Source organism: Colius striatus, chromosome 10 (assembly GCF_028858725.1).
Source record: "Colius striatus isolate bColStr4 chromosome 10, bColStr4.1.hap1, whole genome shotgun sequence".
NCBI classification, from domain to species: Eukaryota; Metazoa; Chordata; class Aves; order Coliiformes; family Coliidae; genus Colius; species Colius striatus.
The window spans coordinates 11,137,664-11,161,175 of NC_084768.1; the positions used below are offsets into that span (position 1 = coordinate 11,137,664).

Sequence of the window (23,512 nt, forward strand, 5' to 3'; positions counted from 1 at the left end):
ATAATTACAATATAAAATTTATTTTCATAGGTGGCTTTTGGTGGGAAATATTTGCTTTTCAGGTCTACTCTATGATAGTCTTGCTTTTCATTTTATTCATGTTTTCTTTTATTCAAATTAAAGTACTACCATTTTCCTCATGCCTCATTAATGGAGGCTCAACATGACAGAACAGGAGGAATGCATCTTTCTATGGTGAGGCAGAGGCTCTGTTCTCAGTATTTTAGACAGCTCTCAACATTTCCACGTTGAGACAGTGTTTCTAAATGCTGTACTTGGTGTCAAATTACATAACTAAGATCTGGACCATTTTTTTACTTTCCCCTTTTCTACTCCTCATCTCACGTCTTAACTATATACCTTACTCCTTCATCTTGCAAGTTGTGTCCATTCTACCTCCTTCCCGTTTCCTTTCCCTGGATGGATTGGATGTATAGCAGTTCAGTCAGTGTATTCGATCAGCAGTTCCCCGTATTTGTCTCAGCCTTCAGGGGCTGATAGGACTAAAAATTCTTCAGTTAGTCTATCTTAAGAGTTACTGGATCTCAGGCCATCATTTGTTCCAAAAGGATTGCCAATTCTGAGTTCTTATGAAGCTTTCCAACAAGAGTGTTTATTTTCTGCTAATAAAATTGTATTTGGCTGAAATATGTACAATATTGATAAATGTTATATTAATGTATACAAAATGTGTGTTTGTGGAGCTAAATGTGAGCAGAAGCAAGTGGCAGTAAGATGCTGTGGTAGAAAGGACAAGCAGATGGTGACAGAAACCACTCTTTCTGAATTTGTAGTTGCTGCTGAGTTCAGATGGCATGAAGAAGTGATGTATTCTTTATGTTTTCTAGTAGGATATGTAACAGAGTGAAAACTGTTCAGTTTTCAGTTTCTTTCTACTAAATTAACCAGGATACGTGAAATAGTGTGGACCTTTTTTTCTTGTTGCCCCCTTTGTGCTTTGTTATCCCATGTGTAATTTGCTGCCTTGTAATTAGTGAAGTGATATTTATAATAATTAGATTCTCTCTTTTTCTGTGGAACTGTGTTTCTGAGATGCTGTTGAAACATACCTAAATAAAACCAGAATTAAACCTCAGATCTTCCTTAGTTAACTCCCATTAATACCTAACTATGCTTTGAGCAAAAGAAACATGAACTACAGATAAACCATGAACACAGCAACTCAAGTTTGAAGAGCTTCTAGATAAGTTTCTTAACATGTATTAAGTCTGGGGTCCAAACTATACTGTAAGGTCATTTCTGGGGAAGAAGCAGTCCCTGTGTATTGCTGCTCACTGTAGGTAACCGTCGTAACAGAACCATCAGCAGCACTCGATGTGGCTTTATGAGCAGTAAGCACTGCAGTGGTTACTTCCAAGGGGGGAAGTTAGCAACTGCTAGATACTGGAATAAATGCTCCCAAAACAGCCTGAAAGTCAGTGACTCTGAAGCTGAATGAGTTCACTACATTAGCTATTTTTGAGTAAACTTTAATTGCTCTAAAGTTTAAAATACTACATGAAACTGCATATTCCAACAAAATTCCAGATAAATTTCATTTCTGCCTGGATTGTCCCACCTTTGCTTCCCAAATTGGAGACCCTTGTGTTAGCGATTCACACAATGAATCTTTTCATCCAGCACTTGCATTCATTATTCATTGTGCATTGTCAGTGGATTGCTACTTGAGGCCTGAATTAGAGATAATTAATCTTAGGAAAGCACTTGTAATTTCACACTTTATGAAGCACCATTGTCTCAGCACAGCAGTGCTGTGGTGGCAGAAGATGCTAATGCTCTGTGTTGCTATTCAGTATCATAGCAATTCATACTTCTGTGCACTCAAGTCTTTATTTTGTTTACTTTGTCTGGAGGTTTATGTTACAGCAGTCATGTTTGTGTTTTGCTTTGGAAATACTTTTGGATGGTTTTATTTTATACAGAATTTCAAAGAGAAATAGGTTAAACTGTTGTTTAAATGGTGAGATTAGATCTTTATCCTTTTCAACACTGAAAAGGGAAACTTAGAAAAGTGATGAACTTCAGAGCAAGAGAAATCGAGTAGATTGATAGCTTGGCATGTTACATCAGTTGATGAGTTAATTTGGTAGCTGGTAATTGATCAAATAGAGTCTACACAGAAGATAAGGCCTGATGTTTTCCGTCTGGTGGCTAAATGGTTCCAAACATTCTTGCTGTGCAGGTAGATTTCTAGGAGCTCTAGTTGCATATGCAAGCATGTATTTAAGGACTTTGCTCAGGAAGTTGATTTGAATGTTTGCAACCTCTTTGTTTCATTTACACATCTACACAGGCAACAGTTCCTACTCTGTATCTTCCAATAGCTTAGAAGCTATTCTAAAAATACCTGTTATCTCTTGGCAGTCCTTACAACTGATATTTCTAGAATGCTGAAAGAGTAAAGTTCTAGTCTACACCCACATGAAGGTACTGGAGAAGTGATTCATTGCTAAGTTAGCAGAGATCCCTTACTTGCCTAGCACACAGAGAGGAAGACTTTGGAGTAAGTATCAATTGTCCTCCTCTTCCTTTGTATACAGCTGATTGGTGTAGGGGATGAAAAACAGAGAGCTAACTTGGTGTTCTTGCCAAGTAGAAAAAAATTCACTAAGGGCTTTTAAAATGCTCTCTTAAGTCCCTTCAGCTGTATTTGCCGAATTATCTTCATGAATTTTGCATGAGATATAGTGCTTACCACAATGGGATTTTTTTGATCGCACTCTTCATGAAAACTGGCCCATCATAAAAATATTTACTGTAGTTTTTATTTACTGTTAGGTTTTTGACAGCAAACATAATTCCTTGATAGAAATGTTAGTCTTATCATAGTCTTTAAGAATAGAAATTGGGGAAAAATAAATAAAATTCAAAATAAGAGTGTATTACACTGAGCAATTTGTGCTGACTAGAGAAACAGACCTCCAACCTGAATTACCCTGCGATCCTGGCCCCATAAGTGGAGTCAAGAGTTGGAATTTGTTAGTCTAATTAATGTCCTGACAGTCTGACCAAAATGCAGCAGTTCTTATTGTTAGCCAATTACAATGATGCCAACACTTGTAGTCTAATTACTGCTAGTTTCCAATAATCAATATATGGACTGTCAGGGTCCTGAGCTTTGCTAGAAGGAGGATGCAGGTGGTGGCTTTATGTGCGATTTTGCTGTGTGCTCTCAAGCAATCAGTTGCTAATGCTTTGTGCTGATCCAAAAGCTTACAGATGTTGTCACCCTGATTTTGTTAGATCTTTATTATATCTACTGTAATTTCCTTAAGACTGTACAGTTGCACAAAGCTAAGCTGAATCAAAACCAAATTAGACACAAGTCATTTGATTGTAATGACTTGATTACAACTGAGTCATTCGACTGCAAGGCTGCTATGGCCAAAGCCAAGCTCAGAAAAAAAGTGCAGGCCAAGAGAAGTCCAGACAAAAGGTTTCAAGTCCTTAGGCAGTACATGTTTTGGGTAGTCTGAGGTCTGTGGCCTGCTAATAGCAAAGACAACAGTGTCTTTACAGAGCTACAAATTGTGCGTCTGTGAGAGAGATTCTATGTGCAACACTGGCCCTCAAGAGAGGGGAAGCATAAGCTGACCTTTCAGGTTTAATTGCTGAGTAATAGTAGCTGAAGATGGAATTAGTGTGCTTGCAAAGCTCTGAGCTGTTACAGTTGTGATGGCAGTACTGACATGGCTTCATATAGTTACCTTAACAGCCAGTCTGCAATGAGCCATGGGCAGAGGACAGCTTCTGTGTGCTCATCTACACCCTGGCAGCCCCTGCAAAACCAGCCTGAGTGCTGCCAAGGTGCTATGTGTAATTCTGATATGAACTTGGAGGGATGTTCTTAAGCCCTTAAAATCTTTCATTTCTCAGTGTAAGGCATTCTTCAGTGTTGAGTCATTGCTCGATGATGAAGGGCAGAGGTTTTTTTTTTTGTTGTTGTGTTTAAGGTAGCCTCCTTGTGTGAGCTGACATGGCATATTACACTTGGGCGCTGCTGATCTGAACTGCAGCAGTTTGGCAAAAGGAATGATCATCTATTCTGAAAGAAAATCTCTGCAAGCTGTTAGAATCTGGTGTGATAGGGCAAAGGTTCTTCTAAGGCCATGGATTGGGTGATTTTTGTTGTTTTGGGTTGTATTTTTTTCCTCAGTCTTGCTGTTGGAGGATGTTAATGTGTGCAAAACTGAAATTGTGGATTTCTTTAAATAGTATTTTTAGTCTTTTGAGGTTAGATCGGGGCCAAAGCGTAATGGAGAACCTCATGAATGATACACAGCAGATCTTCAGGTTGTCTGTCTTTGTATTTGTAAGGATCAAATTAGATACGGTTTTTCTGTCTTTATTCAGGTAATGTTTGAAATTCAGTTTAGCTGAAACTGACAAATTTGCTGTATGAAGTGTAGCAAAGGTATAAAGATTCATGTTTATAAAACTTTATCTTTTAGTGAGAGCAGCTTCTTGATCTAGTCTGTTTCAGGCTGTTTAATAACAAATTGGAAGTACTGGGAGTACTAGCCAGAATACACAAACAAAATATTGTCTTTCTTTCCTGTGCCTTGATAGTAGTTCTGATTTTATTTTTGTTCTTTTCTTATTCCTCTGGGAGAGGTACTGGTTTATGTCCCAAAAATTTTGTCATGATACTTGCTTGTTTATGTGTGTAGGGAAATAGTCCTGGTGGAGATAAGTTATTGTATCTCTTGGCATAGCAGATGCAATGGAATTAACAGCCATAAACAGGTGCAATGGAATTCTTCACACAATGGAACTCTTTTGAATCTTGACTTGATGCTTGAAGGTTAATCTTGAAGGTTAATTTCTGCAATCTAATCTTGAAGGTTAATTTCTGCAAATGTTACCTGTAGATAGATAACTTGTGTACCATTTCAGCAGCTTTGATTAGGTTCCTCAGTGTGTTCGGAGTTCTATCTAATTTCTGTGTCATGTACAAGGAATGTTCTTATCTCACTGTTATCTAGAACTTAACACAAGTGTGAAGTTTCAAGACATGCTGTATCTGTCCCCATTTTTCCTTACTCCATGGTACACAGTTGATTGTTTCTGAGAGAGGTAATTTTCCATTTGCTGGTCTCTTAGGTTACAGGGAATGATAATTACGATCTCATGTCTTCCCAGTACTTCCACAGTTAATGTGCTACCTCCCACGTTTAGAACTTTCCTAAGTGTTTCCTAGAAAAATAATTTACACTTCTTCATGACTGCACCGAACACTAGGACTTCAGTTTATTGTCCGAATGATTAAAGAGCAGTGTTTTTTCATCTATACTTGATATCTGTAACAGATGCAGGCTATTTCATCTCCTTCACTAAGTTCTCAACGTTAATTCATAAACTCCTTTTTCTGTCTTTGCCATCAGTGCCACTTACCTTTTAATACTTGTTCCCGTAACTTCATATATTGTACTTTTTTCTTCTACTGCATCTGGAACTGCTTGCTTGCTTGGTGTTAGCATTCCTTTCTTGTGACTTGCCCTCCTGTGTTTCTGTTAAGTCCCCCCGCAATCTCCTCCTTGAATAATCACTTCTAGCTCAGGGTTTATTTCCCATCATCCTGGTAGCTGTGAGATGGTTTATTCCTATCTATCTTGATAAGTAGTTTTGTTTTTCTTCTTTCTTTCCTTCTCTCCCTTTTCTTCATACTGTCTATGACTGGCATTTCAGTTCTTGACTTACAGTTGTCTTTTTGTGAAAAAGTCAGTCTTGTATCTACTTCAAGCTGGTTTTTTTCTTATGCCTGTTCTGAAGACAGAAGATTGAATCTCTGAAAGGAAGTAGTGATTAGTCAGAAAAGAACATGTGTGCTCTGAGAACTGTGCTCTCTGCATGAAGTGCCTAGACTTCTCCTTTGAGTTCATTGAAGGAATGCCAAACTTCTTGTGCATAGTAGCATAGAAAATGAAGATGAGGTTTAGCAGGTCATAAAACTTATTGTTTTGTTTGAACTGCTTAGGGCAGAGTGAAAGAAAAGTTGATTCATATAGGTGGTTATGCAGTGAGTTTAAAAGATGACCTCTTTGCAGACTTAAAGGACTCAAAGTGCTGTTTGTCCTCACTTTTGTTTTTGGGGTTTGTGTCAAGTGTCAGATGTTGAGCTCTTGATCATTTTGAGATGGTGAAATTGGTTACCAGTGAGCTTCACAACACATTGTGTATCTTTTCCTGGAGACTACCTGGAAAGAAATGATGTGCATTGAAAAGATGAAACTGAAAAAGGTAGTCTCTTGAATGTTGTGGCAATTCATAGAATCATAGAATGGTAGGGGTTGGAAGGGACTTTTAGAGGTCAACCAGTCCAACCCCCCTGCAGAAGCAGGGTCACCTAGATCAGGTCACATAGGAACATGTCCAGGCAGGTCTTGAAGACCTCCAAGGAAGGAGACTCCACAACCCCTCTGGGCAGGCTGTGCCAGGGCTCCCTCACCTGAACAGTGAAATAGTTTTTTCTTATATTTGAGTGGAACTTTGTGTCCCATTACCCCTTGTCCTGTTGCTAGCTACTATAGAAAAAAGGGATGTCCCAACTCATAGGACAGTTCTGTTATTTTCCTGGATAGCTAAAAATGTGATAAACAGACCCTACAGAAGTTGATGAGTGGGTGTCTTTTTCTTTTGGTTTTCAGTGGTGTGTTTATGGGTGTAGTTTTCTAATTCAGAAAGTAATGAAGGGAAGACTTCCTTGAAGTAACATTTTGATAATTTCTAAAGGCAATAGTCAGTGGCAATGTATGGAGATACACAGCTGAGTGAAGTGAGGAGACCCAAAGGTGGTAAAAAAGGGGAATGAAAGCAGAAAGACATGAAATTAAATATAGGTGTGTAAAATATGGACAAGGAAAGAATTGCTCCAAGTAAAAATTGAAATTGGTGGAGAGCAATACTGGAAGAAGCAAAGTGAGATGCATTGCACAGTAATTTAAAGCAGATGGGAAATGGGAAAAAAAAAATGAAGAGCAGAGATGTCTAGCCGTAAGAGGTTGTAAAAGTCAAGGTGACAGATGAGGGCTTAGAAAAAGTGCTGTAGTAAACAAATTACAGAACCCAAATCACTTCATTGCTTACTGAAGGCATGGAAACATGAGAGAAGGGATTGGAGGTGACAGTGAAGTCTTGATCCTGAGCACAGTAAAGCTGTGTTATTTGGAATAGGGAAGGAAGACTAGGAGAAGGAAGATGAGACTCGTATGAAAAAGGTATGCTCAGAACTAGAACGAATTGGTTTGTGATAGTGATGTGGCAGCAATGGGAGAGGAAGCTGACATTTGGATTAGAACCAGCTTGAAGGAAATGGGCTGAATTATTGGGGTGTGTTTGAACAGATGTGTGAAGGTGGCGATTAAGGCATTGGAAAACTTGTACTTTGAATGCACTTGTTTCCTGTAACGAGGTTAAAAGTACTAATACAGCAGGAAATCACTACAGTCACAATATTCTTTACTGAAATGTTACATCTTGCCATGAAATACATAACTCAAGTTGCTTTATGGATGCAATGAAATAATGATCACTCAATTTGCTGTATTTTTATCACTTAATAAAAATGTCTTATGTTTTGTGCATAGATATTTGATTTAATGGATGCCAAAGCCCGTGCTGACTGCATCAAAGAAATAGATCTTCTTAAGGTAAGGAGTTGTTTAAAAAATATGCAGCCATCATTAAAGTATATTTTTCATAGACATACCTGAGATAGCCACTGTTTTCTATGTGGAGGCTTTTATAAGCCTTACTTAACTATAGAAAATGAGTAACTTTTCAAGTGGAAATCACAATACTGTAAACAGCTGTGTCCTGTGTACAGTAGAACACTGATTTTGAAAAATGGACTCTGCTGTTTCAGGTAACAGTTTAGCCTGCTGTTGCATATATACTTTGAAGCAAAACTGCAACTTCAGTCATCATGTTGATCTTAAAATGCCATCATGTTCTTGCAAAATGTTTATCTCTAAGTGTAAGCATAAACTTTGTGTCATACTGATATAGATTTTAGGGGTTGCTTTGTTTGTCTAAATAAGAGTGTTTTGTTTGTCAGTCTTGAAAGATAAGGTATGCTCCACACTAAAATGTGCATTGCTCTCCTGTCTTAGCAACTGAATCATCCAAATGTAATTAAATATTATGCTTCATTCATTGAAGACAATGAACTGAACATAGTGTTGGAATTAGCTGATGCTGGAGATCTCTCTAGAATGATCAAGGTAGGAATTAATGTTTACATTTATTAAACGTTAAAGCTTGTAACATTCTTTTGGCTTTTCATTCTGTACACTTATCTCTGGGTGAAATGCAGTGAAAATGTCAGGGACTGTGAAGAAAAGTGGTCTCTTTAGACTGTCTCTTTTTTTATGCATGCCCAATAAGGATGCTTATCTAAATATTTGTAACACTATTACTCAGAATGTAAGTGCAGATGAGAGCATAACTAGACTGAAATTGTATGAGAACTGGGGAGAGAAAAAAAAAATCTGTAAAGAAGAGGCTGTTACCATCAATTGGAATAGTATTGACATCCTTCCTGATTTTTGGCACAATTATGTTTTGCCTTCTGTTCTCTATAATAGTGAAAGCAGAGAATAGCTGCTGTCATAGGGCAGAAGTTTCCTCTTGATCTTGAACTTCAACTGCTAACCACTTTAGCAAACAAAGATTAAAATGACATTAATTGCATTATTTTATAGGTGCAGTTAAATACTACTTTAACTTGAGATTAACATACTCTGAAGGTATATATTGTAATTGATTGAACTGCAGTGAACTTACTGATAGGTGGTTATGGCTTTCTTTTTTAGTTTCTAAATACTGCTTCTTTAGCTAATATGGAAAACGTATCCAGGACTTGTATAGACTTTGTATTCTGAGACTTTTATTAACTTTCAACTATTTTTTTAATCCTTATTTGTAATACGACAACTACTTCTCTTCTTTCCCTTCCATTTTTCCACTGGATTCTTGGTTTTCATATATCCCTTTGGTGTACTTTCTTGTGTGCACACTAGGATTATTACTGATGGCACAGGATAACTCCAGGAGCAAATAATGCCACTCAAATAGCATTCACCCAGCAAGAGCTGGGTACAGAACAGAGTTCTGCTGTTTTGCTTTGGACTTCACATGAATAGGGAATGTTAATTTCTTCATTAATGACTTTCATACTGATTTTTCTTTTTTAATTTTAGCTTTTGAAGACTATTCCCTTCTAGATTGATTATCCTACCTTACAATTATCAAAATTTGGTTCTAAACAGGTTGACGGCATTCTGTTAATATTTATATCCAAATCTGATATTTTTTCTTCATCTCATGAATTATTAATTCTGTGGGCATACATTTCATCAAACATAAAGGAAGGTTTGTCTTTTCTTTGGAATGTTCAGTTTTGACACAACAGTTATTAATATGAGTACTCTGTGACAGATTGCCTTATGGCATGTCTGGTCTTATGACCCATTAAAGCTTTCTTCTTTTCCCCTGTTTTTTTTTTCCTGTTTTAAAAATCCAATGTGTGAATAATGGCTTCTTCAGTGCAGTTGGCCTCATTACACTTTGTCCAAGTCGGTGGGTATTTCTTACAGGCTCAATCTTGGAGGCACTTTGTGGTTGTCCTCTTAACACATGGATCATGTTTAATGTAGCAAACTCAGATTGGTGTTTGATGTTAATGACAGCCTATCAGGCTATTATTAAATATGTATGAGGTGTCACAATGCACTCTGTCTTCATGCTGGTGGTGGAGCAAATGATTTGGTAGACTACTTGAACGGTATGAGTTTAAATGAAGAGTGCATCAATTTTATAGTATCTTCTTAAAGAAGTGTTTTAAAAGTTGCCTGAAAAATAAATGACACGTATGAAAACTTCCTAGCAGAATGTCTGCCTGTCATACTACTAAGGTAAAGAACTGTTGTGATATTAAAACAAACAAACCATACTTTGCTTTCCAGTGTTCTTGCGACAGTGCTGCTGTTTGTTGGAAGATGTTGAGGCACCCCTAGGAAAGTGTTTGGATATCAGGCTTGTTGTGTGATTTGTAGAAAGGGTTTGTGATTTTGAAATTGTAAATGGTCACAGCTTGAATGACACTAAAACCAATGTTAATCTGAGAGAAAACTTAACTAGTGTACTTGCATATTTGCTATGATGTTATTGACACATCAGAGAATGCTTAGAGAGCTGCTGTGCCTCACAGTGCACCTTAATGAATTCTTCAGTTCTTCCCTTAATGAACTACATCCTTGCTGCCCAGTTTTTGTAGCATCCCTCTTGTTACCTGTGAATAATACTCTTTGTCCCCATTGAGTAGACAAGTGAGGAAAAACTCTTGGTGCATTCATGAAGATTCTAATAGAATTCATAGAATATGCTGTATGTCAAAAGAAACCCCAAGCTGTTGTGCATTGGTATTTACAAGTCACATAATGAAGTCAGAGGGATCTCATGTTCTCTCTGGCTCTCTGTGTGTTCATGTATGTACATACACAGATTTAATCCACCTTTTAATTACCTCTGTCAGAGGGAGATGTTTCAATACAGCATCCATTTTCAACAGCAGGAGGACCCAAAGTTTGTGCATTTTGTAGCTTTTAATGGTCTGATAGAATTCATGGATGTGGCATGGCAGTAATACCGAAAGGCAAACGTAATCAGCAAGGAGGAAATACTTATATTGGGTTTGCAGTTGGTTTTGCACTACAGTATGTACCTCGATACTCTGTAAACCCCTGTCTAGGGATGGTGAAAGCAGGAAAAATTCTTGATTTTCCTATATCTGTGAATTAGGCTGCTGGATACTATTCCACCCAATATTTTACAAGTAGATAGTTGGTAACTATTATGCTAGTTCCCATTTGCTCATGGTCTGTTGTTTGTGTCTGTGTCCTCTAGTACTGAAGGTGGTGATAATACCTGGCTACCAAGTTTAAGGGTAGTTCCCAAGAATTCCTGTTGCTACTTTGTAATACCACCTCCTTTTGTGATACAAAGGTATGTAGTGAAGCAGGTTTGAGGCTTTTTGCAGTTAGTCATGATTCTCCTCCACCACAGACAGTGACAGGGTGAAAATTGTTCTGTGGACTTTCCTAGTTTGGGATTTATTTGTTTTAAAAAAAACAACTGATATATTGGAGAAAGAAAATGCCATAAATAATGAAGAATCTGCTAATTACATTAATCAAGAAAATACATTATATTGATTAGGTAAAAGGACTAGTTAGTAAAGTCTGGGCTGAAGATGCTGAAATAAGAGAATTTGAATTTACAGAGTAATTAGCATATTATTTAAGATTAAATATAAAGTTATTAGAAAAGCTTGTAAGAAGGGATGTTATCAAGACACTAAAATGCTTTGGGTATTTTTAAATCAGCAAGAAACTTCTCAGTCAATTTCATGTCTGCAGATATTTTTAGTTTTTCTGGCAAATAAGTGGACAAAAAAAAGTCATATACATCTTAAGGAAATTAATCAAGCATGAAAGCTTTCATCTAAAAGGTTGAAAATACATTTGCAGCTTTTTTCAAGATAGACCAAGAAGAATTTGAATTCTACAAAATACCACCTAGGTGCTTCACTCTCTCTTCAGAGAACACTTTTTTGTGTTTGTTTTCTTCAAATTAAAAACCAAAAAAACCAACCCAAAAGATAATATAATTAGATAGGGAAAATAAGTATTTTAAAACTTCTCTCAGTATGATTTTTATATGGATATATTGGATTTCTGTAGTTGGGAATAAGGAGTTCTTTGTCCTTAAACATGCTTGGTTTTTGTAGGACAGTCAGAATATGGGAATAATCTTTTCAAACAACTGGTACGTATCTAAATTACTGCTTGCAGAAACTGGAACTCCGTTTAGACTTGTTTGAAATCTCATTGATTATCATTCTTATGTTTTACCAGTAGTGGTTATTTTGGGCTTCACTGTGTGATATTGCATCAGGCAATTTCCCCTCTCCACATGGTCTGGGATGCAGACCCTCCCTTTTCTCCCCGTGGCAAAATACATTAGCAATGAGGGGTCTTTGAAACTTATTTGCAGTACTCCAGGGTTGACTAACTTGCCTGTGCAGCATTACAGGATGGCTTGCCTTTTTCTTAGGGCTTAAAGAGTGGAAGCAGTTTTAACTTCAGTCATTACCTGTTTTGCCAGCCCCATACTCCATTGCAGAATCCATGTGACAGGAGCCATGTGAGATGACTACAAAATGAGGTGACAGCCTTTGGGGCTTTCTGGACATGTTGTAATAGCAGTGGATTTGGAAGGAACATAGGGGCATGGGGTAGTTCTTACAGTCTGCCTTATCTTGAGTGTTCAGTGGTATCCATGAGGTGACACAGCCCCGAGTGTTATGGTCATCAGGTGCAGTCAAACTTCTGCATGAAGTTCCTTTTCTGGACTTAGTGCACCTTTCCATGCTCTTCTTGTGGCATGGCAGAGTTCAAGTGTCATGTTCTGCTACAGAAGGGAATTACTTTTTCTGTCTGTGAACTTACTGTTCTGGATTGCCGAATAGCTAATTATTATGATTGTTTTTTCTTACTGCAGTGAAGCTCATTGTGTTGCTGAGAGTGGAAACTTGTCACTTGTTTTTTCAGACTCTTTGCTAGTGGATTGCTGTGCTGAGAATGTGTTACAAAGAGAGATGTTGGTTTCAGACAGTGAAGTTACATGATGAGTGTATTGGAAGTGTGAAGTTAGGGAAGCACCTGTGTAAGGAAGAAGTGCAGTGTCAGAATTTAGCAGGTGAGGTGTTTACCCATTCTCAGGTCGTGACCCAGTGCTTTGGGAAACCTGTATCTATTAACTGTTTGTATTGTTTGGCTAGCTCCTTATATAAACATCAACTTAGAATTTTAGCAGTTGTAGGAGGTAGTTTCCATTCATGTTTGGAAGGCTGGTAGGACAGTGATGCTGCCCCCTTTGTAGTTTGAATGGCAGTATTGCAGCAGCAGTATTCTGCTGTGTAACAGGACAGTTTGCTGTTAGGGCTGCCAAAGATATAGCTGTGTTAAGAATGTGTTTTCAATTTGTTGAAATGTAACTATTTCATGCTAAAATGTTGCATGCCAGCTGCCCACTTGAGGGTGTATGTTCCCAAAAATGTATGATTTAGTAGCTGGCTAAAGAAAAAGACATGGATGTTTGATTTTCAATCAATTTTTGAAATTTAAAATCTAGTAACCATTGTATCTCAAATATTGTAAGCCTCTTGTGCCTTGAAACAGAGACTTAAGACTTGGAAAGGGAATTTTTCTTACATTAATGGCTGTGGAAATTCAACTAAACCTAAATTATTCTGACACAAGAGTTAATCTATTCTTAACAGAAATTGCTGGAGCATAGCACCAAAGTGGAGAATTTCCTAACTGGTAGAGCTGCGTGAACCTCTTGCATCTCTTAGTGCTGACACCGTTGCCTATTATTTGGAATGACTATGGATGGCTGAAATGGCTTTGCCAGAAATAGCTTTTTCCATATGATTGAGTGGGCTGAAGCTTTCCTGTTTCTCGGAGGGTTTTTATTCTTTGGTAACAACATAGGGAAAGGAGTAATCAGAGAAGACAAAAGACAAGGCAGACAGAATAGTGGTCTGGGACAGGCACCTAAGTGATCCTTAAGTAGGGAGAGAGATGATCTGCCTGGCAATAGGGAAGTGGTCTGGGACTGATTAGCAGTTTTTGGGAGAAGGTAGACTGGAAACTTATGACACAAAGCAGTAGAGCCAGAGGAGCACAAGAAAATTAATACGAGTAATGGATTGAGAAACTATGAAAGGGGAGTCCCAATTCTGGACATGAGCATAGTGAAATTAGGGAAGAGCTAGTCTGTCAAAGTGTTATGGGTGCAGCTGCTCTGGGTAGAAATCATGACGGTGCTGTACATGCACCACAATTTGTTGCTGCCTTCTTTGCTGCAGTGGTGATTTTCAAGGAAGGGAATTCAAGAAAGACAAAGGTTTTTGTGGTTAAAAAGCTGAGTGTTCTTCCAAAGACCGTCCTTTCTTACTGTTTCTGGTAATGTTCCCAAGGGATACTGTGTAAACCACTTCAATCACTAGTATTTTGTGGGAATTGTAATTGCTTATTCTATATTTCTGGTAAGGTGAAACTCTGGGGTTTGATTCGTAGAAGTATTGAGCATTCACAGCTTCATCTATTCTGGGTGGAAACTGTGCTTTGAAGATGAACTGTTTCATATAGCTAAGTAAGTTAAGAAGGAAGTGCTTAAATTGGTGCCAGAATTAATTAACACTTTTGATCTTCATTCTTTGCCTGCATTCTGATCTCTTAAATGAGGATATTACTACCTCATAATTTTTAAAGCCATTTGTAAAGATGAACTTAATAAAGTTTAGTTTATTAACTTGATATACCAGAAAGCTGAACCTCTCTCTGAAACTTACATATTAAATAATAGGTTTTGAGTAGTGCACAGTAAATAAAGCCTAGAGACATTTTCAAACTACTCGTTAGCTGAATGTCATGAGAATGAATGAGAAAAGGGTCTTTTGGCATAAAAAAAAACCCCCGAACTTTAAACTGTGTGCACGCTCTCGAGAGAGACAAGTTATGGTGACTTGAATTCTAAGATTTTTCTTACACATATATTTATGTCCAAATACTTCATGTCATGATTGTGGAAAAAATATTTCTTAAACTATTCTTGAGTGCATGTTTGTGTGTTTACTTTTCATGATACATGCACATTTTGAAATGGGGAATCTGTTTCTCTTGTTTTCCATCAGTGTCTATGTGTCTTGTGCTTTTTCTCTTTTGTTTCTTTCCCCTCACCAAACCTCCTGACTTGTCCTCTTTTTGTTTAGCACATGGTAACGTTTTGTAGACTAGAACAATTTGCCACCTTGCTGAAGTCACTGATAACATCAAAAGCTTCAAAATATTTTTTCTTGGTCTTTTTTCACATTCTTTATCAACTTTACTTTTAGCTTCTTTGTGTGCTCATTTTTGAAGATACTTTTAGAAGAGTGTAGCTTGAAGAAGCATGTAATGTGTTAAGATACTGTAACACAGTATGTGCTAATTACAGATCAAAGCTAAATTATTTTTATGTGCCTTTTCCTAAAGGAGAAGCCTGAAGCTTTGAACCAGTCAGCCTAATTTTTGCCACAACCCTTTTTTTTTTTTATAGCTGCTAAAAATCTTAAGCTTTTCTGTTTTTCTTTTAATGAAGAAATAGTGTATCCTTATTCAACTTTTTCTGTGAATATGTGATGGCTAGCTATGTAGCAGGTAAAAAAGGGGGAGCTGGATGTTCCACTTTCTGGATGGAGCTGTGAAGTCCTAAAAGGAAAAGCAAAGGCATCAAGCCTTGCTGAGGCAGGCAAGCTGGTTCTGGTAAGCTTTTGCTCTCCATACATTTGTGTTACTGGGGTCTCTGACAGATACTTGACTGTCATGTTTGCTCTCAACTATGGGTAACCAGAACAAGAACAGCAACAGCAGTTTACTACGTGCAAGTTACAGATATGTGCTGGCAGAAGGAAAACTGACTGGTCCTGCAGTATACAACCACTGGGGTAACTGGGTTGGGTAATTGCCAGGCAGCCTTGTTAGTTTTTTATGTGAATCGGCTGTTATCTGTGTGAGCCACTGGAACACAAAGCAGAGAGATTTTCTGCTAATGTAACTAGACTATCAACACTCCTTTGTCTTGTGGATAGTCTGCTTCACAGAATCTTAAGGATTGGAAGGGACCTTTAGAGACCATCCAGTCCAGCCCCCCTGCCAGAGCAGCAGCACCTAGAGTAGGTCACACAGGAACCTGTCCAGGTAGGTTTGGAATGTCTCCAGAGAAAGAGACTCCACAACCCATCTGGGCAGCCCCTTCCAGTGCTCCCTCACCTGAACAGGGAAGAATTTCTTCCTTGTATTTCTTTGGAATCTCTCATGTTCCAGCTTGTACCCATTGCACTTTGTCCTCTCATTGGCCATCACTGAGAACAGCCTGGCTCCATCCTCCTGACACCTGCCCTTGACATACTTGTAAACATTAATGAGGTCACCCCTCAGTCTCCTCCTCTCCAAGCTAAAGAGCCCCAGCTCCCTCAGCCTTTCATCATAAGGGAGATTCTCCACTCCCTTAATCATCTTTGTGGTGCTGTACTGAACTTTCCAGCAGCTCTCTGTCTTTCTGGAACTGAGGGGCCCAGAACTGGACACAATATTCCAGATGTGGTCACATAAGGGCAGAGTAAAGGGGAAGAAGAACTTCTCTCCACCTACTAACCACAGCCCTTCCAATATACCCCAGGATGCCATTGGCCTTCTTGGCCACGAGGGCACATTACTGGGTTATAGTCATCCTGTCGTCCACCAAGATCTCCAGGTCCTTTTCCCCCTACACTACTCTCTAAGAGTTCATTCCCCAGCCTGCAGTGGTACATGGGGTTATTCTTTCCCAGATGCAACACTCTACACTTGCCCTTGTTGAATTTCACAGACATTGTACCTGAAGCTATTGTGTAAGCTGACTGGCTGTACTCACCTGGAGAGAAACAGTGTCAGCTTTGAAAAGTTACCTCAATGCATTAAACTATTACACAAGCTGTTCGAATAACTCTAACTGGGGCAGAAACACTTGGGGTGTTTCACCTCTACCTTTGCCCACTGACGCTAGAATTGTCTGGCTCCACGAACCTTTAAAGAGCAGGGAGAACTGAAAGACTTTATTAAATAGTAGTTCTGAGTGCTTTTGTTATTTGAGAAGCCCTGCAAACAGTTCTTGGAGAATAGATTTAGTTTTTCAGATTAATGTTTCAGTATCAGTGTTTGTGCTATGCAGATAGCATACTGAGAATGAAGAGAGATTTCAAATTTGTCTGCTTTATTCTCTTAGCAAAAAGGAAAAAAAAAGATGGTAGCCTTTGTATTTACTGTGTTATGCTGTTGCTTTTTATTAGGAAGTAGAGTTAATGATTCAAACATGAGTTTTGCCTCTTCATGCTGTACTGGTTTTCCCAAGGGGATTTGTTTGAGACAGATGCATGTAAACAAATACTGTTGAATTTAAACACGTGGTTGTGTGTTTTAAGAAGCCTCACTGAGCAGTAACTGCAGAGACAATGAAAATGATGCAGTACTGGAAGTTTTATTTTAGTGGCTCTGCAAGCAGATCTGATTTCAGTGGGTGATCTTCATCTCTGAACACTGTATAGTCTTTTTTGCATGAACAAAAACTTTAGATGGAGCAGGATGACTGCAGGTGGACTACTCAGTAAGGAAAAATGGATCCTTGCAAATGCAGTTGGATAAAAATTTATATATGTATAAAGTGATTTTGTTCAGGAGTTCCTTGGGCATCTGAGTTGAATCAGCCTTACTGATAGTCTGATTATTAACGTGAAAGAATATATATTCAATTGGAAGATACAGCAACTTTGACTTGTACTTTTCTTGTGATGCTTTCTGTTTCTTGTAAGTAGATGGTTTTATTTTGATTGTGAAGGAAGATTATGTTTTACAAGATGTTTCTATCTAAACTGTGGTGTGCATGTAGTGAGTTATTTTAAAGAAAAGTTCACAGTTTCATTCTACTAATTTGGCTTTCTGATGCTAGTAGGTACTTCTGTTGTCACAATTACTTTTTTTTTTACTGTGTCTTAGTCTTGTTGGTGTTGATTAAATAAAGTTAATTGTATATTAAGATCACTCAGAGGAAGATTTTTTTTTTTAAATGTATTTTTTGGTGAGTTCTGGAAAGAGAAAAAATAACTGCATGGCGTCTTCAGTAACTAGACATGTAAAAACCTATAAAGAAACTTAGAAAAGGAAGTAGGTAAATATTTTTTTTCAATTTTGTCTTATTAGCCCCTTTGTTGGCCAAGTACTTGTTACTTTATGTACATTTTGTAGGTGTCAAGTAGTTTGAGCTCTTTAAAAATTTGTTTTATTTTTACAACTAAGAGACAACTGCTACTCTTGAAATGTGGGCAAATTTGATCACTTTGTGATCAAGTTGGATGAATGAATCAAGATGTGGCAAAGTAAGGAAAAATGGCAGGAAACTTACCACAGTCTAGTGAAATGGGCAACTGGATTAATGAATGAAGAGAGTCAAACAAAACTCCTGGGACACTGCTTTCTTACTGGGATTATATACAGCCTTTTAAACAGAAAGTAGGACTTGGGAAGAAACTACATCTCTATGTACGTAAGTCTCTGATCTTTATTCCAAAGCATAGAGATGTTGAGGTCCATCTTCAAGGGTCTGTCTTCATGCCCTTGCCAGCTCTGGTTTGTTTTGGTGTATTCACAGAGTCAAAACTGTTGCTTGCACTTCCATAATTTCCTATTACAGCTATCTGACCTTTTCTTTCCTCTCTCTGTTCTTTCTGATAGTATATATTGAAAAAGACTCTCAGAGAAACATAGGCAGGAGCAGCCAAGAACTTAATTATGTGTTACTCGGAAGTTCCTTGTAATAGTCCTTTCTGTATCACTTTTCCTCTTGATGAAGTTCAGATTTCTTCCCACAAGTGTCCAGTTTAATGCCTCCATTCTGATAAGTCTATGCAATAAAATATAAAGAACCTCCTTTACATTTTTGTAAGGAAAAAGTGAAGTCAGAAGAGACAGATGTGATGAAGATCCTCATCAAAACATCAAAGAAAGGAAAAGGAGTTTAAAGCAAGGAAATGATAATTCTCATTTTACTTTTCCCCCAAGTCCTTTCTTTCAGAAGGCAGTTCTAGACTAGAGCATATTGAGTGAAAAATTCAGGTATATGTTCTCATGGGCTTGATTGACAGTCTGTCATTAACTGTTTTAGTTACATTTATATATAACTATATATAGTTAGCTATATTTAACTTTATTCAGAAGGGAACATTTCAAGAATATTTAATTTCTCTTTTAGCCAATTCATTAGCAAAGTCAGAAGATTTTGGTTTTCCCATAACAAAACTGGTCAATCATTTTGTAAAGAAGGATGAAAAGATGAACGGGTGATAAAACCTGCCTTCCTTAAAACTCCTGAAGGCATTTTTAAATAACAAACTTATAACCACAGAAATTCCCAATTGCATTAAATGACTGTAGTGAGGTTTTATCTGTACTGACGTTGTGGAAGCTCTTCAAGAAAGTAGGTTTTTGTGATTCCCTTCTCAAAGACAAAGGTGGAAATTTCATCGGATAAGACTTTCGAAACAATTCCTGCTAGGAGATTGTCTGCTGCCTGAGCACGCCTGATAGTCTCTGCTTACCTGATAAAACACTAGCTTGCAACGCTGCCCAAATTTTTAATGCACAGGTACAAGCATTTCCCTTTTTGCCCAGTTTCAGCTATGCTGAGACTGATCTTTCACTTGCAATAGGATGATGTTTTTTTAATGTCACACCTAGAAGGTCAGTGGTCTGAGGGACAACAGGACTTCCCTTTGAGCTTCAGACAGATGGGAAAAGCAGAGATGACAGTACTTTAGAAACCTCCGTGTCAAGCTATATTCCTTTGAGGTCAAATTTGGGCAGGTAATAGCAACTTGAATAGAGTGAAGCATGTTGTACAGTTGTACAGTTAAGTAGACCTCGGGATGCTTGAGACATTACAGCACTAGGCATTGAGTCTGTTTCAGTATTAACTGTTTGTGGTGCTACTGTGCTCTACTGCAAGAGGTTAAACAGTGTTGTTTTAGCATCATGCTTTCTGCATTTTGATTTCCCTATAGGGAGGAGCAAACTTCCCAAACTGCATTTTTCATTGTGAACTATTTTAAAAACTATTTTTAAATGGAGGAGAGAAAAGGATCTTGCTTTGAATACAGTTACTATATGTTACATGAATTTAATAATGTCATTTAGCATAAAATAGAGGTGACCATATTTTCCATCAACTTCTATTTCTTGTTAGAAGGTGAGTTTCTAAATAGTAATGAGATTCCTTCTTACTGAATTTTCTCAGAATTAACTCTGCCTGCTGGACTATTTCCTAGAAACTGACAACTAGTTTCAACAGCTAGTTTTGCAAAATCAGTCTGATTTTGGCTGTGGAGGCTTTTCATCACTGTTCTGCCTATTGGTGGACAGCAGCCCATGACAACATTGAGAAGATATATTTTGATGGAAGAAGATAGTATAATTAATTACTACACAAAATCATGTTCAATGTGTTTAGCTTAAAGATAATTGATTTATTTTCAAACCTATACAAGATAAAATGGTGCCTATTTCTTTGTTTAGTTTAAATATTGTTAGCAAATCTAGCAGCTATCCTTTGCGTCCTCTTCAGATGGTTAAAATTTGCAGGGTTGATAGTACCACTGATGCTTTGAGAGAAAGAAGTCATTATCATGCAAAACAATTAATGTCTTCAGAGTAGAGTGAGACCTTGTCTTAAAAACTGTTGTTCTGTGCATGCTTGTACTTTAAGAGCTGAAGCCAATTTTCCAGTGTACAATCAGCTACAGTGTTATAGATGGCAAGTGAGTAAAATGTTAAGAATACTTGTACGTAAATACTTTGAAAGTACACTGTGATGGACTTTAAATACATTGAAATGGAAATGTGTGATGGAGAATCATCCCATCTCAGATATTTTTGTGCATGCAGTTTCATAACTGCTTATTTAGATTTGAGTTAAAAAATAATAATAATTCAGAATGATTAAATAAAGTACCTAGTTGTAATTATGGTAAATTCAGAGTGCATTTTAAATGGAGGAACTGTGCTTTCATATGCACATACTTTACATGTATTGTGTATTTGTTTTTAAATGAAAAGAAACCTGGTCTCCATCTTCCTGTTGACATCAAACAATCCTCTGATATGCAAATCCAGCTATGGGGAGAACAGATACACAGGGTTTGTTTGGATTCAGTCCAAGACTGAGAGAAAATTATATTTAAAGTAGTAATTTATATGCTTTGCCTCATTGAAATGAAAATGCATTTTGAAATAATCCCTACAACTAAAAACATTTTGGTGAAATGTTATGATCCTTTGTATGACTGATGCATTATGCTATAGCTAGTTGAAAAATGTCTTTCCCGTGCTCCTGCATGTCTCTGTAATGTGTTGGTGCAGCTGTCAACTTCTCAGGGGCACGTTTTAACACACTGTATGAAAATATTTTTATTTTTCCAGAGTAAGAAATGTTTGTTATCTAAACTTTCTTAGGGTGTGCGTGAGTATGAAGTGTGTGTGTGTGTGTGTGTATGTGTACACATGCAGTTAATATAAATCTAAGTACTTTGCTTTCCATCTGCAATTTTACTAGTATTAATACTATTCATGTGTTTAACTTAAAAATCTGTCAATATACCAATTCCTTAAAAGAGAGACTAAACAAGCAACAATTTTTCAGTTTTCTTACCTTTGACTGCAAAATTTATAATGATCAAACTTGCACTTTTTAGCGTTGGCTGTATTCCAGGTTTTCAGTCTGTATTGTTCAATGTTCCTGAATATAATATTTGAAGATGTGAGTAACTGAGCACAATTACGTTTCCCTTAAGCTTTAACAGACATTGAACTGTTACCAGGGATCAGTAATGCTGGTTTGTACAGAATAGGAAATGTTTGAACAGAAGTTAGATCACTAGGAAATTTTCAGAAGTCAGGTTTTTTAGTTTCCTTTTGTTTATTACAGACATTCTTAAGGCTAATCTAATCGACTCTTCTTACATTGTCTTTGTGATTGTGTGTCACTGCTTTTTTCCTTCTATTTAGAAAATGAGGATATGGAAATCAGTGTTGATTCAAGGAAGTATTCAGTTTGGGAAGTTCTGTGGCACACACCATTATATCTGAGCTTTCTTTGTTCTGTAGCTACTTCGTCAGTGATAAACTATTCTGATCCCATTAATCCTTCACTGAAGATTGCTAAATACCTTGTAAACCCTTTGTTGGGATAGAGTTTTATTTCATGAATGTCATTTGTGGCTCTAGGTGTTGACTGACTCCAACACATACCTTGGTGATATGTATGTTAATATTTAAGGAAAAAGCTTTGTGTCTAGAATTTTTCTCACTAAGTTGTGAGCCTCCTGTATTTAGTTTTTAAATAAAGAATTCTCTATTTTTTTTCAGTCATTTTATGCAAGATATCAATTTTAATATTATATCCATCTTTTTTTCTGTAAGCATTTTAAGAAACAGAAGAGATTGATTCCTGAAAGAACAGTTTGGAAGTACTTTGTTCAGCTGTGCAGTGCCTTGGAACATATGCATTCTCGTCGTGTTATGCATAGAGGTAATATAGGATCAAAGATTATTTGCCTTTACTAGACCTTTTACTACGTGAGAATTAAGCTGATTCAATGCAAAGGACACCAAATAACGTCATAATGGAATCAGTTTTGACAAGTGACACAATGTATGTTTCTGTAACATTGTATCAGTAATGGGAAAGTGTGACAGAAGTTCATGGTTGTACATTTGTTGTGATAGGCATTTGTTTGCAGCAATGGCTTGTGATATCCAGCTTTCTAAATAAGTGATAGTTCTGTAAGTAGTGGAGATGCTGCCTCTGCTACCTCTTTGCTTGCTCAATTCATTTTGCTAGCCCTTATTTTCTGTCCTGTTCTTATTCTTCTATATTTGCCCATTACCTCTCCCAAGTATTGTTACCTGCATTCTTGCACAGATATCCATCCATTCTTTTCACCTCTTGCACCTTTTTTTCTTTATAAAATGCCTCCTGCCATGCCTTCTGGTGATGTATAGGCCCTTCTCCCACTTTCTTATCTACTGGATTACGTGCAGCCATGAGCACTTTCTCTCCTTCTTTCCACTATTTTCAATCTTGTGTCAAGTACCGTGTTCCAACAGCCCTTGTAGTTGCCAGCTTACCTTGTCAGGTACTAAATCTCCCTTACGCATTCTAAGGCTCTTTCCTGGTGTCTCCTCCGTATGTTGTCTTCATTTACCTTGCAACTCTTGAGTCAAAGAAAACAGGTAATATAGCTGCTTCTCAAGTTTACTTTTTATTTTTGCTTTCAAATTTCCTCTGGCTATGAGTTGCAAGTTGAATTTGGGCTGTATCTCTGAGTTCAGCTTTACACATTTGTCCAGGTATCTACAAGTGCAAGTTATACAAAGAGAAAGGCATAACATTGCAGATAATTTCCACAGGGTATAGATATTTCCTTTAATGCTTTTAGGTCTAAACTAGTTTATTTCAGTATATTTTAGATCAAAACCAGAATGAGTGTAAATTCCTGAAACTGAAATAGTACTTTCAAAGCTTCTGGTAAAACTATAGCAAATATATAACAATTTATAAATATATATATATAACAATATATGTCTGTAACAATTCCATGGTTACATACCAAGCCTAATGACAGTAAAACTATTTTTAAGATGAGCTGATATCTGGATTGTTACACAAAGACTAATCCAAATTTCTAACACTTAAGTCAGATAGCAGTATAATTGCTTTGTCTCTGAAGCTTGTATGGTTTTGTAACTTCTTTTTGGAAACCTGAAAATGCTGGTGTTTGAAGGGTTATTAACCATTC

The 23,512-nt window shown here is 37.3% G+C and overlaps 1 protein-coding gene across 2 annotated transcripts in view; it reads left to right on the forward strand.

Annotated features, from left to right (window-relative positions):
• The window catches only part of NEK7 (NIMA related kinase 7), a 64,303-nt gene that overhangs the window by 13,433 nt on the left and 27,358 nt on the right, over positions 1–23,512 (forward strand). For both annotated transcript variants that reach the window (XM_062003709.1, XM_062003710.1), the window contains exons 4-6: positions 7,608–7,670; positions 8,133–8,243; positions 22,134–22,242. In XM_062003709.1, coding sequence (XP_061859693.1) covers positions 7,608–7,670; positions 8,133–8,243; positions 22,134–22,242 — 283 coding nt within the window. The remainder of the gene's footprint in view (positions 1–7,607; positions 7,671–8,132; positions 8,244–22,133; positions 22,243–23,512) is intronic.